Below are 14,192 nucleotides of genomic sequence, written 5' to 3'. Positions count from 1 at the left end.
CTTGAAATTGGTTCATTCGACCCTACCCATGCGGGCACTGTCCGTAAGGGTCGATCCAACGGCTCGGATTTTTCCGAGTCAATTTTTTATTTTATTTTTTACATGGAGGTGGGTCAAGATCATTCATGTGGAGTGATCCGGACCGTTCATTGCCCGTGCAGGCAGGGTGAACAGAACCAAACTTGAATACCTATAAAATGTCGGGACTGAAACGATAATAGAGAAAACGAATGCATTGTTCAATCTCCACATGGACCATATATTTATGTTATGAGCCGATTAAGTTAGAAACTATTTACATCTAATCTAAGATGACAAAGAAATGAATATTCCGTCGAGCAATAGAAGTTAAAACCTTTTTTAATGAAATAGACATATTATTATTTTATTTGAAGTTACTGCTATGTTTACTGGACTTCATCAAAAGGCAGTGCTTCTTGCAACAGCATGACTTTTACTTCTAGGGTACTTAAAATCATTGCCATTGTTAATTATTTCGTCACCAAAGAAGCAACAAGGCTTGTTTTCATCAATTCTACCCTGCTCCTAGGAGGCATAGCCCGCGGGCCGTTTCCGGAGCCCGCCTCATGAATGATCTTCATCATCTCCGCCTTTATGTACATGTCCATATCGACTCTACTGGGGATACTTCTGGCCGAGGCAGCCCGAACCAGCTCCCGGAAATCCTCGTCGTGTAATGATCCGGCTGAGTTCACGCTGAAGCTCTTCGGTAGACCTGAAACCTGCGGCAGCCCCATGATAACGTTGCTGTAACTGATCTTGTCGGCATATCGCGTCATGCTTTTCACGTACAAGTCTCGAACCTTGGCCAAAGCGCGAACCGGAATCGTGATGATGCGCAGGAACCTGTTTTCTTGGCTTTCCTTTGTTTTCATGATCTTCATGCAAATAACAAATCACTTTCTTTTCTAGCCCTGTGGTCACGTATAATATCTGAAAAGAAAATGGTTGGTTACTTTTTGAAATAAATAAGAAACCACCACGTTTGGATTGTGGAAGGAGATTGATGAAGAATATGAAAGTACTTCTTTTTGTGAAGAAACTGATTAATTATTTTATGATTTTTGACTTAATGCATGTCTTCTTGTTAGTTACGTTTGATACATTAATTAAGGTCCGAATCACATATATATATATATATATATATATATATATATATATATATATATATATATATATATATATATATAGCTCTTTATTATGTTGTAAATTATATAGTGATCTATATATTTGTTGATTATAGGATCGGTTAAAGAGTTTAAGTGTTTAGAATGGTTGAATAAACACTTAGGATATTTTAGTTTCTTTTCTGAAATATGAATCATTTCTTTGAGGTTTGTTAACATAAATCAGACACTTGATAAAAATATAGAATTATATTGAAATATAGATTAAATACTAAAAAAAATAGTAATAATTCATTTAACATAAAATATCACTTATGGTCGAAATTGATCTGTCAATGTCCCAAATACCTAACTTCATTAATTTGTTATAGTTGACGCGTGCTTAGGCTTTTTAAGCACTTGCGATACATAAAAGTTTGTTGGAAAATTAAAATACCCGAAAAAAAATGATATTTTGATTGCAATCTAAAAATAGTTAGTTTCTTTATAATTTTTAAAAAAACGTGTTTTATCTACTCTCTTATGTTCTTCGACATAAATATATATGATTTTTTCTTCGCTTTTTTTTAATGCATTTTAAAAGTTTCAAACATATTTTACATAAAAAGAAAATATTGATAAAATCTACTTTCAAAATGTTATTTTAAATTTTCATTTCATGTATAGACCCTAAGAAATACAATTTTTCTGCATGCAGAAAGATCAGTTTTAACCTTTAAGTTTAGATTAGACTATATATATATATATATATATATATATATATATATATATATATATATATATATATATATATAGTCTAATAATATCTATTTATATCTTATGTACTAGTATAAACTAGCTAGTAAGCAAGAAAAATCTACAGCCACTAATCTCAGCTTTGTTTGGTGGGGAAATTGCTACATCAGTTAAGCTAATAATATATTAAAAAATATGATATAATAATAATATGTATGTTTATATACATATACTCGTAACATTAGTAGGGAGTATTTGCTATTTTTTTAATATATTTTCTTTCACAAACACTCCCTTAATACCCGACGGTCGAATTTAAAGATTTTAATTATTTAATTCAAAGTTTTATACTTTTATCAAAATTATTTAAAAAAAAATAATTTTGTATTAATCACCTTACTTAATCCTCCCACTCGTACTCAAATTCATTTAGTCAACCACGAAAATTAAATTATTAGAACAGAAGAAAGATTGGTTTTTTGGGGCAACTGTAATTGAATTCGGGAACTTCAACATAACTACGCTGGTCCCGATTAGAGATCATGAAATAAAATAAATTTAAGCTAGTGAATGTAATCTGTAAGTTCCCAGATTTCAACTCAACCACTGCCCCATTTGTGAAGAACTCGTAAACAAATATCGACCATTGTTGATTCCATGTCACTTCTCAGGTCAATTCACTTTGTTTTTTTCCTCTGAGTCTCACCACAATTATTATATTTAATCAAGAAACTAACAAACAAAGTCATATATCTTCTTCTTCTGCGACGGCTCATCTTCTACAGGTGTGGTCTTTTGTCCCTCCATCCTTGTAGCGTTCCAAAATTTATCCAGTGGCCATTATTTATTGGTCATTACACCAATCAGAGTGCACGAATCCTGTAAAAGGTTCCTGGTATTTGCAATCGCTCATATTTTACGTTATCGAAGAACCCTTTTAATCTGTTCCCCTCTTTGGTCACGTGGCCTAGGGTTCGATTAATTGGGCTCCGGGGTGGGTTCGCTTTCTGTTTTAGCTTTCTTTGCTTTTATCTTGATTTTGTTGGTGACGTGTAATTTCGTAGTTTTATTTGGGAATTGGTTTTGTTGTACCTTCATCTTAGCTTTTATGGAAAGTTGGTTGGTGGGAAGCCGCTTAAATTTTGCTGGAAGGAAGAAAAGATGGATCTTTTTGCTGGGATTGTTTGGAATTTCGACCTATGGTGTGTATAAAGTGTACCATATAACCTCTGTATCTAGGAAAAGAGAGAGAATAATGAAAATATTGGGATCTTTGGTTTCAATGGTTGAAATGGTTTCTGATTCTGCTGAGACCATTTCTCTCGTATCTAGGGATTTAAAGGAGTTTCTGAAATCTGATTCAGATGAAATTCCTAATACTTTGAGGCAATTGTCGAAAATTGCTCGGTCGGAGGAATTTTCGGAATCCGTAATCCGTCTTTCACAGGCTATGACTGTAGGGGTTTTAAGAGGTTATAAGGTAGGGGATGGCGGTATCAAGCTGCAAGAAATGGATAAACCGAGTCTTCCTGATAGGATCATGGATAAATTGATGTCAGGTGCTGGAACAGGATTCATTTCTGTGATTATTGGGAGTTTTGCGAGAAATTTGGTTTTGGGTTCTATGGTAATGGTTCTGCGGAAGGACCAAGTGAAAGTGGTCAGTCGGATGTGAAGTCAAGTTCCATGACATCGTCTAGATGGTTAGATATGATTTCGGATGATAGATGTAGGGTTTTAGTAGCAGACAGTATCAAGACCTTTGTTGGCACTGCTGTTGCAGTTTATCTTGATAAAACCATGGATGTTAATTTTTACGACGAGATGTTCTCGGGGTTGACTAATCCAAAACATCAAAATGACATGAAGAGCATCTTGGTTTCTCTCTGTAATGGAATGGTTGAAACTCTTGTTAAGACATCTCACCAAGCGCTGACAAGTTCGAAATCAGGTCCTATATTGGGATCGAATGATTCTTCTTCCATCATTGATCATATGGAAGCTTCGAGTTTGAAAAGCAAGAAGGGTTTTGAGTCAGAGGCTTCTTTGGGTAAAGTGGGGGGAGAGATGAATGGATCCATCGATCTTCAACAAAGTGGATGGATGAGTGGCGTGTCATCAACATTAGCAGTGCCTAGCAACCGTAAGTTTCTGCTAGATGTGACTGGTAGGGTGACATTTGAAACTGTTAGATCAGTGATCGAGTATTTCTTGTGGAGAACGATGGAGTTCTTGAAAAGGAGTCTTAATGTGGTTCGTGACGAGGTCCTGGAGAGGGGATTTGAAGTAGTGAGATACTTTGGTTCAAAATCTTCTGTGATTCTCACCTTGTGTCTCATGTTGTTTTTACATATTGTGGGAAACACACGGGTTATGTTGCCTGCATGAAACTTTATGACTTCTTTTAAGTAGCCAAAGAGACGACAATACATTCTGCAGTTTCCATTCATGTATATAGATTAGATTCTTGAAATGATGGCCAATGAAACTTTATGTTTAGAGTTCGTTGTTAGCTTTAAAATCATCGAGCAAATCAGGATATGAACATTCTGTACTTGGCTCCCTGAGGATGGGTATCTGTTAGGCAAAAAAAAGAGAGTAGCGGGTGATCTTCCTGGTGCTCTGCGAATGAATGTATACTCGAGACGTACAAGTTCACAATTGCAGCTACAATATTAATCTCTGATTTGGGGAATTGATCACCCTGTTTCTAGTTATATAATTATATTGAATCTTACAGATTTGAACTGTCCTGTATTGCATCAGTTTGCCTTGTTCCTCATTTCGTGAAATTTCAATGATTTTGATTGCGTTTGGTTAATTTTTATGCCCATATGGCGTTGATATATCCTGTATCATGTGTCGTAGTTATCTAGTTCTGAACATTTCTAAGATCGGTTAAATTTGATATCAAGATACTTATTATGCGGCAAATTATATTGCTTGCGAGCATCTAACGTAATTAACTAATACACGCACGTATGTATATATATATATATATATATATATATATATATATATATATATATATATATATATATATATATTAACTAATATACGTAACGTTATATGTTATATATCTAACGTAATTAACTAATATACGTATGTATATATATATATAACGTTATATGTTATATATCTAACGTAATTAACTAACATACGTATGTATATATATATATATAACGTTATATATGTATGTATATATATATATATATATATATATATATATATATATATATATATATATATATATATATATATATGAAGTAACTTCGTTGCCATCATGCAATTTCACTATTAGGTTTTTATTTATTATTATTTAAAAAAGATTTCTAGATATTTGTGCAAAATCAAATTGCAACGTTGTAGCAAAAGCAAAATACCCTTGGATAAATAAGGGCAAGTCGACCCTACTGAGCTTGCTCATTCACTTTTCATATAATTTCCAAACATTTATATTTATTACCTTTTTTTTTTGGTTTCTTTAAGATTTCAGATTCTTAATTTTTCACTTTATCTTTTAGCCCCTTGTTCATTTATGATATACAATAACACAATTATTATATTCAAAAAAAGGCGAATAAAATTATTTTGCATGCTACACCATGTTTCAACTTTATAAATATTTAATTATTATAATAAATTGCAGAGCTGGGAAAAAGATGAAGAATAAAGATTATACATATTTAATATTCCATACACATAATTAACCACTTTCAGAAATTGAATGATCATCAATCAAAACAGTAATCTACTTTTCTTACCTTTGCCTATTCTTCGTCTCCTGAGATTCCCATCACGCGGATGCTGGTGATCACCTCTAAAATTGGCGTCATTGAAGATCAGAGGCATATCAGTTGCTTCATCTGATCCGAAATCATCTTCGTGGGTGGAAATTTGGATGCAAGAACACCATTCCAACGATGCAAAAAACCCCCCGACCAAGCCGTTTATGAGCCAAGTGGCCATGCCGGCACCACTCCGCCTCGTCGCGGTGGTTGAGGTGCTGGCTCTGAGGTTGAAAGTGGTGGCAGCCATGGTTTTTGAGGTGTTGTGGAGAGTTTATTAAACGATGATGCCAGTGAGGAAAGATTGTGTTAGTGAGGAGAGCCGAAGTTTATTTTAATTGAGGACTTATTATTTATTCATTAATCTCTTAAATTAATTTTGGGTGGTGGCTGGGGTAGGGGTAGGGGTCTACGTTGATCAATGATCAATATTCATTTTGTAAGGTTAATGCATCGCCCGTGCATATTGGGTTTTATGGAGTTAATTTTAGATATGTCACAAAATTAAATAATTATGACGTTTAATTTTATTTGTTTATTAACATCTCTTTTAAAAAAACAGAAGTTTTGTGAATTTGAATGAGCGTGTAACTAATTTAACATAAATTCAACTTTTAACATAAATAATGATTTAAATCATAATATACATTTATAAATATAAAAATTTCATTACAACATTTTTATCTAGAATCAACGACTCTTCTCGTTCCCACCAAGCTAAACGATGGTTTAGGGGTCATCTCGTTCTGCTAGCGACTATAAGAGTATGGTCTCTCATCTTCACATCAGTGATGAGCTTGATCATATTACATGTGCAAATGCGTGCGTTGGAAAGAAGCAGGCGTGCATTGCTCGACAGAATGATTAGCAAGTGCGCTTCATCATTGATTATAACACTTTTACCTATGATATAAAAATATCTCCTAATTATGTTTATAAATTATAATGGATGAGGTCGACTTTTGAGGCGACGAGACAATCAAAGCCCAAAACCAACTTATATTTCAAGACTCGAGCCCAACGTTGTAGCAATGTCACATCCAGCCTATTTTTTATTGGATAGGTAAACAAACCAAACCGTTCGCGAGCTATTCGGAGTTCGGCTTGATAAAAAGTTTGTTTGAGTTCGTTTGTTAATCATATCAAACCAAGCTCAAGCTCGATTTTGAGCTCGACAACTTAATCAAACCAAGCTCAAGCCTAAGCGTATTCGGCTCGTGAGCTCGCAAACATGTTCGTTAATAGGCTCGCGAGCTCGAACTCGGCTCGTTTAGATGGCTCGTAAGCTCGAGCTTGACTCATTTGTTGAGTTGACAAATAAAAATATTAGTACTAATAAAAGTTAAAATTTTATGTCTACTATAAAATTAGTTCATAGATATATTTAATTTTAACAAGCTCGAATCAAGCTCGAATTCGAGCTCAATTGTATGTTTTACGAGCTCGAAAACGAGCCGAGCTCAAGTCAGGCTTGTTAAATATGATAAACGAGCCGAGATCAAGTCAGGCTTGTTAAATATGATAAACGAGCTATTAATAAACCAAGCTCGAGCCCGGCTTGATTAACATGATAAACGAGCTTTTAACGAGTCAAACTCGAGCTTTTCACAAGCTTAGTAATTTCAAGACAAGTCGAATTCTAGTCTGATGATAAAAGCTCGAAGAAAACTCGAGCTTGAGTTCGAGCTCCATCAATCTTAAACGAGCCAAACTCAAGCCAGATTATAAAAGAATTAAGCTCGAGCTCGAACTTGAATTAATCTTAAACGAGCCAAGCTCAAACCTGATACTGTTCGGCTTGATTTGGATCGTTTACTGTGTCCCGAAATGAAGATCTGGCAAGCTTCTTTCGAAACTAAAAATAATTTTTGCTGTAAAGGATTAAATCGGAATTACAAAATTTAAATGAAAATCTGTATAAATAAAATCCAACGATGAACTGACTCTTCTCGATCTTCTCATTTTTTGAAACAAGCCAGAAAGTTAAGAAAGAAGAAAATATTCATCCGTTGGTATTTTGGAAACAATAATCTGGCAGTTATCGTAATTCAACCTCGGTCGCCAAATATCACTGCTTTGGACTAAGACTCGAAAACCCAGCTTAAAAAATGCTAGATGATAAATCGGAAACCCCCACTCGGTGAGCTTCAATTTTGCTTCATTTGATTGGATTTTACGTTTAAAGGGCGTCATTCAGATAACGAAACTAGTTTTGTGATTATCGATGTGTTAATTAGTTCAAATAAATGGGACAAGTTACTTATTTTTGTGGATCGAATAGTGCATTTCGGAATTTTGAGTTGCTGATTTTAGCTACTTGGGCGTGATAGTAAATTTTCTAAACCTTTTGAGTTAATTCGTTTTTGAATTTGATTATTTAATTCTTGTATTAAAAAGTCGAAAATTTGAACTTCTGCGTCTGTTTTTTCCTTCTTTTCTGGCTGCAAATCCACAAATAACTTTTGTGGCTTCTTCGAAAAGGGCACTTGTTGATAAGCAGATGATGTATAGTTAATTGTACGTTATCATTGTTTTTACTTAATAATACTTTCAAATTACAGGGATGAATTACTGAGTATGGTGAGGAAACACTCAAAGTTGATTGGGAAAACTGTATTGGATGAGGAAGAAACGACGGATGTGGAAATGGATTCAGGATTCTGGCGTGACGTCATTGATTTATATTTTGTTCATGGTAGAGTGTCCAGAGGTCGTCAAGATGACGATCTCATATTCTTTGTTCGGAAAATGGTATTTTCTAAGCTTTATAATATGTTGTCATCAGTCAATTTTTGTGTTAGAGGTGAAATCTGATGTAAATGCATTTATCTGTGAAGAGTGTGCCAGGACAGAAACTCACTGAAAATGTGGAAACCAACTCTCCTTACTTTGTACGCAGGTGGGCCTCTAAGGTAAACCGAGAACAAAATACTTTGGTGACTGTCCTCCTATTTCAAATTCTGACATTAAACTATACCTTCTGAATATTGGCCAAAGTAACAAGGCTCTCAAGTCTAGACTCTTTGTGTGTGTGTGTATGTGCGGTATGAGAGTGTATATCTGTAAAACAATAAAATAATTGATTGTAACATGTGTGTATTCTTATATATATGTTTCTGCAAAAAGATTTTGTGTATAAATAAATAATCTTTATTATAACATAGACTAGTTGGATTGCTTGGCGAAAACCAGTGTCTGGATCTATGTCTACATTCTGCTTGATAGGATGAAGCTAATTTGTCAATAGATGAAACTAATCTTTCATTGTCAATCAGTTAGATGAACTACTTGGTGAAAATTCAGAGGACGTAGATTGGAGGCGCTCGTTTTACTTAAATTTGATTGCTCACACTTCCTTCAGTGTCACTGTAGCAATTTGCAGGTTATTATCAATCCATTTATTTGCTTAATTGTTGACATTTTTTTCCTTTTTTAATTTTATCTACGGTATTATTTTCCGCTGCAGCCAGCAGGTCCTTCAACAATATCAATCTTCCCAAGGGAGACCTTTGACTCCTATCTATAAGGTATCTTCTATTGTTCAGGATTGAAATCTGCTTGTTGTCAAGTGTAAAATCTTCTCTTATGTGCTTATACGTCATCATTTATATTGATGGATCAGGACTGAGGTTGTTGGCCTCTTTGAATTATCACAATGTATCTCAAATTTAGGACCTATATCATGAGAAACCAAATGCTCCACCAGAGGGAAAAATGGCTGCTCAAATCCTGTGCTGATTTTTTTGAAGCTCATTTTAGATGTTGGCTTGCTAGCTTAGCAATAAGCTCAAATCATATTATTGTGCTCATAAACATGTCTTTGCAAATATTCTGAATGCTCTTGTGAGTCCAATTGCATGAGAAAAAATCTACCACTGGAGTCTGGAGATATGTAGCAATAAATCAGATTACTCAAATATCCTATTCTCAAGACTTCTATGGATGTATATTTTGCCAAAATATTGGTATTTTACATCACGCATAATAATATCTTTAACTTGATGTGATTCATATCCTCGTTCATAAGACATAGGAGAAACTTAAACAAACATTTCTTGTTACACAGGTCGTAAAGACTGTGTATGCATCTCCGAGTCGCATTAATTTTCATTTGGATTCAAGGAAGGTAAATTACCCTGCTCTTTCAAGTAAATTGGCTCTATTATCGAAATATTTCCCCTGTTGGTTATAATGACAGTCTTTACACAAGCAATCAGGAAGTAGAAACAATGTCTGCCTATCCGGATATATGTTTTGCGGTTGATGACTTTGATTCCACTTTTGATGCAGTGGTAAGGTGCTAGTTTTTTGTAATCTGGATATTTCATGCTGCTTTTGAATTATTTCGATCTGTATTTTCCTAAGGATGTTTTTTGTGCCCTTTTTTTTTAATAATTTCCCTTTCTCAAAGCTCCTGAGCACCACAGTAAGTAACACATGACAAGTTAGATTTCTTTAGTTAAGCAGTTTGGCTCTTCCTTGAAAGGTTGCTGCTATCCAATTCATGAGAAGATGATCATGACTCTGCCGATCCTTTTAGTTTGGTTTTAAGCCTTACAACAACTTGAGGAGGCGTCCCTTCAAATTTGTTTGAGGATTTTGAAGATTGTCCCGTACTTTTAGCAGTTAGGGATCTCATAAATTATTTCTTTCGGGATAGGATAGGTGTTGTAGGTGGTGCTGTCAGGATGTTATTTCTGAATGTATTTGGTCTTCCTGAGCTTTGTCTTTCTGGGGTTTACCATGTGTTAATGTTATAAACGTATTTTATTAAATAGAAATGTTTTGATAGTATTTAGATTTCTCAGGATGCTTTGCACTAAAATTCTTATTTTACATTGAATTATAGAATCAGCTAAATATCACATATTATTGAGAGGATATTAAAATAGGCAATGTACATGTATAGAAGAATGAACCATGGCTAACCTCTTTTGATGTTTTCTTACATCTTTTGAAGTGAAAATAGTTCAATTTATTTTGCAGAAGTTGCTGATATAAATTTAAATTATTAATCCCACAGGTCTTAACTGATACAGACCATTGCTATTGTGTACTGCTTAATGCCCATGATGGGGCAGCATTTCCTAGCGAAAATATGGAGCAATCTGGCGGTGGTTCTGGTATTTCTTCCTCAGAGACTGTCACCAGTGCTGGAGACAGAACAAACTCCAAGGTAGCGTTCAGTAAATCATATAAACAGTTTTATAAGTAATGCAACAATTGTTTTGCAATTGATTGAAACCATAACAGCCATCCTAGTCGTCTGCCTCAGTCTTACTTGGCTTAACCAAGTGGGAGGTGTTACGAAATAGTACCTACTTTTGTTCATCAATAGTACCTACTTTTCGATCAAAGAAAAAAAAATAGTACCTACTTTTGTTCATCAATAACTGCAAAAAATATTAATGGACAAATGTTGATCGGCAAAAGGCCATATATGTTCCGGGCCTTCCTGAGGGAACCCAGTTTATACAGTACTAGAATTTCCCAGGGCCGGCTTAGTGGGCTGGAAATTTTTTTACCTAGCGATACACATATCAAGTGTTTTTCTGAATTTCTTCCATGGATTCTTTGTTTTGTAAATAGCTGTCGAAACGGGGTATCATGGACCTTATGAATACAAATGGTGATGCTGTTCCCATTGTCTGTACTGTGCATGGGATTAGCAAGAAACTTGCCTTGTAGTTTTATTCCATGCATGTACGTGAATATTCATCAATTCAGACTGTGGTACCTGTACCATTTTTCAACATTCTTTCATGTTAATCGTTTTGTTGTTTTGGGACTGGAGTGGCTTTCAACTTACCAAAACTTAAATTTCTGTTTTAATTTTTCAAAATAAAAAAAGGATTAATATGCTTGCAGTACACCTTCCCTTCACGTTATTTATTGCTGCAACATAAATTTAAAGTGAATTTCCCTAGTACTTTATAATTAGCTTGTCCCACATAAAAAAAGAAAAAATGTAGTTCCAAATAACAACATAAACAGAGGGGCTCTCCTCTCATATCCAACTGGTGTTTAGCCTGATGCCTTGACACGGCATCTTACTGCTCTCCAAAAGCACTTAAGATAACTCCATTCTCCATGTGGTTTTTAAGTTTTTCAGCTCTCCTGTGAGCCATTGCTGCATAAAATTGCACTCACATTTTTGTTGCATCGCACTTGTACTTTGACTATTCACCATTTCAAGTTCATGCATGTGCCGGAGATTATTGAAGCCTATCATTTAAAAAGAGGTCTTCGCCTCATGAAGCTTTTGTTGGTTTTCTTCTTTGCTGCATGGCTTTCTGATTCATCTTTAACGAACATATTTACAGCTATTACGGCTTGTGGTTGCAGATCACTCTTTTTTCAGGCTTTGTTAGTTATCAAATGGTCCGAGAAGCATATGATGGTAATTTACTTCGTCCATATCTGATGCATCATACTGTTGTTTTTATTCTTTTTTGTATTTACATCTTCGGTATTGTTTTGTGTTCTATAAGATGTTTATGTTGCTGGTTTATATTTTGAATATGAAAGTATCTAGGGACTATACTTTTCACAACGAGTTAAAGAAAGATCAGGCTAGTGTTTTGATCCATTCTGCACCTTATTATGTTGGCCTTGGGGTTGGGACCACCATAATCAGGATGATTGTCTTTTATAAGTTTCCTTGTATAAAAGTAAAAGTTTTTCTATTAAAATAATTTTTATGCTTAATTGTGTTGCAGTTGAAATATTTTTCTAATGCTATGCCTTTCATTTCCTTCGTATTGTCAATGTTCCAGCGGGAAGGACTGGTTTTGGAAACATTCTCTCTCTTGGGCATTCTTCTGGGAAAACTGACCGAATTTACATGAAAGGTCCTGGAGGGCGTGGGGAAGTTGAAGTAGCTGTGTTTGGTGTTCTTGGTAAGTTGATTTTTCTCTTGTTATTTATATATGTTGTGAACTGAGAAACATTGGTCTGAGTTTTATTAAACTTTATTGCTGTACTTGTGGATATCTTGGTTTATTGCTACTTGTGTTAATCAGTTAAATTTGATAACGATACAGGTTTTGTTCGTGCTATCCACATGGGTAGTGCTCTTATCCACATGCACTCAGCACACGCGTCATATGCGGACTGGATAAGGGTACTACTCATATGGGTATCATCTACCAAGCCCTTTGTCCATGATGAATATTTTATTTGTGCAGTCAATATGCATTTAATTTGACTTTTGTAACTTTCTGTGATAGATCAAAGCAAAATTGAATCAGGTCCTCACTCACCAATTCAAATATCTAAAAAAGGACTTGGGATAGGGACTATGGTTCGTACAGCAGCCACTGTTGCATCAATGGCGGCAAAACATGCATATGCAGCAGCATCTGCCAATCGACCTTCAGAAGAAGAGATGCTTCCCCTTAATTGCCGTTTAATGTCCGTATCATTACCATGGGAACACATTGCTCAAGATCTTTTATTCAAGGTGAGAAGATTTATTTTTTTTTCCAATCTTATTCGGTAGTTTAATCAAGAATTTTAACAGTAAATCATGTTGGAAGCCAATTGGAGAACTCGTCATGATTTCTTTTTCAGGAAAAAAGTCATAGTTAAAATGTTTACACAAACGATGATGAGATAGTTACTAGATCTATCACGAGTTGAAATGATTTGATCCTCACTTTCGTTTTGATGTGAAAAATGCAGGGGAGTCCTCCTGTGAACTTGTAGACATCAAGGAACCTCGATGAGATTGATTGACTTGGTGCGTGGACTAGGTGAACGTGTTTTAGAGAGAGACGGTGGAGCTCATTTGCATATAGCTCGTGTTTTTGGAATACATTTGCAGTTTGCCAAAACAGTACTGATAATAAAATTATACACTCACTCAGTTACGAGCCAGAAAATTAGCAGGCTTTCATCCTCAGATTATCTCTGCTCACCTGGACCCTTGGGGGAAAAGAACGTCTACATGATCAAATCTAATGTGTGCCTACTTGTTTGTACCAAAAATTAAATTGGGCCCAATTCATTGTCTAAGCCCAAAAATTTAAATTAATAGAGAAAAACAAGAGGCTCATTAGTGTATTTAAATAAGAAGATAACGTCCAAGCAAGGAGATCGTGGAAAGAGAAGGAAATCTTGGGAGAAAATGAGAGAAGATCGTGGGTCATGGGGGAGTGGAGAGAACTTCTCACATTCAGAAGAAAATGATCGGCAAAGAACTCTAAACACACACAACTCAACTCTACAGACAAATCTGCAAAAGCTCTCTGCTAAAAATTCAATCTTCAAGCATTAGTTTTAAGCGTTCCAGCATATTTCTAGCAATTTACATCTTCTCGTTTCATATTTCAGCAACTCTATTTGTTATATTTTTATGTCTTGTAAATTCCTACGGTTTATTGAAAATATAAACAATGTCAGGGGTTTATTTCCATCAATTTCCGATAGTTTTCTTTTTTTGGCGATATAGTTGTTTTAGGAGACTAGAACTGACGGTTGAATTTAGAATTCACGTCGCTTGAATAGTTAGAAGTTAGAT

At 34.9% G+C, this 14,192-nt stretch overlaps 3 protein-coding genes across 7 annotated transcripts; 2 read left to right on the top strand and 1 right to left on the bottom strand.

Moving 5' to 3' along the window:
- Window positions 1-91: 91 nt before the first annotated feature.
- On the bottom strand, window positions 92-896 carry LOC140807821 (uncharacterized). Its single transcript, XM_073164786.1, has 2 exons — window positions 504-896; window positions 92-190 (listed from the first exon to the last, which is right to left on the bottom strand). Exons 1-2 carry the CDS (start codon window positions 894-896, stop codon window positions 92-94), a joined length of 492 nt encoding a protein of 163 aa, XP_073020887.1.
- Window positions 897-2,473: 1,577 nt separating this feature from the next.
- LOC140807266 (protein PHLOEM PROTEIN 2-LIKE A10) lies at window positions 2,474-4,704 on the top strand. The gene is given in 2 exon segments (XM_073164050.1): window positions 2,474-3,496; window positions 3,499-4,704. Coding segments are annotated over 2 exon segments (1,278 nt in total). The 5' UTR covers window positions 2,474-2,991; the 3' UTR covers window positions 4,272-4,704.
- A 1,706-nt stretch (window positions 4,705-6,410) lies between these two features.
- On the top strand, window positions 6,411-13,589 carry LOC140807704 (uncharacterized). 5 transcript variants are annotated; one of them, XM_073164663.1, is made up of 12 exons: window positions 6,411-6,542; window positions 8,233-8,422; window positions 8,509-8,583; window positions 8,947-9,053; window positions 9,138-9,198; window positions 9,738-9,797; window positions 9,889-9,963; window positions 10,711-10,847; window positions 11,995-12,071; window positions 12,448-12,570; window positions 12,901-13,133; window positions 13,355-13,589. In XM_073164663.1, exons 1-12 carry the CDS (start codon window positions 6,463-6,465, stop codon window positions 13,376-13,378), a joined length of 1,242 nt encoding a protein of 413 aa, XP_073020764.1. In that variant the 5' UTR covers window positions 6,411-6,462; the 3' UTR covers window positions 13,379-13,589. The 5 variants fall into 5 exon arrangements, with proteins under 5 accessions (XP_073020764.1, XP_073020765.1, XP_073020766.1 ...); XM_073164664.1 differs by having other exon boundaries at window positions 6,419-6,542; window positions 10,695-10,847; window positions 12,017-12,071; XM_073164665.1 differs by lacking the exon at window positions 6,411-6,542 and adding an exon at window positions 7,590-7,811.
- Window positions 13,590-14,192: the final 603 nt, after the last annotated feature.

This window comes from Primulina eburnea, chromosome 12, assembly GCF_022965805.1.
Source record: "Primulina eburnea isolate SZY01 chromosome 12, ASM2296580v1, whole genome shotgun sequence".
NCBI lineage: Eukaryota > Viridiplantae > Streptophyta > Magnoliopsida > Lamiales > Gesneriaceae > Primulina > Primulina eburnea.
This window is presented reverse-complemented; position numbering and strand designations above follow the sequence as displayed.

Excerpts from the sequence above, each read along its gene's own strand:
- LOC140807821 (XM_073164786.1), bottom strand. The coding sequence starts at position 896 with ATGAAAACAAAGGAAAGCCAAGAAAACAGGTTCCTGCGCATCATCACG. Across the intron at positions 191-503 it reads CAAGCCTTGTTGCTTCTTTG|GTATTCAAGTTTGGTTCTGT; the intron begins GTGACGAAATAA and ends GACATTTTATAG.
- LOC140807704 (XM_073164663.1), top strand. The coding sequence starts at position 6,463 with ATGAGCTTGATCATATTACATGTGCAAATGCGTGCGTTGGAAAGAAGC. Across the intron at positions 9,054-9,137 it reads GTCACTGTAGCAATTTGCAG|CCAGCAGGTCCTTCAACAAT; the intron begins GTTATTATCAAT and ends TTTCCGCTGCAG. Across the intron at positions 9,964-10,710 it reads ATTCCACTTTTGATGCAGTG|ACCATTGCTATTGTGTACTG; the intron begins GTAAGGTGCTAG and ends TAACTGATACAG.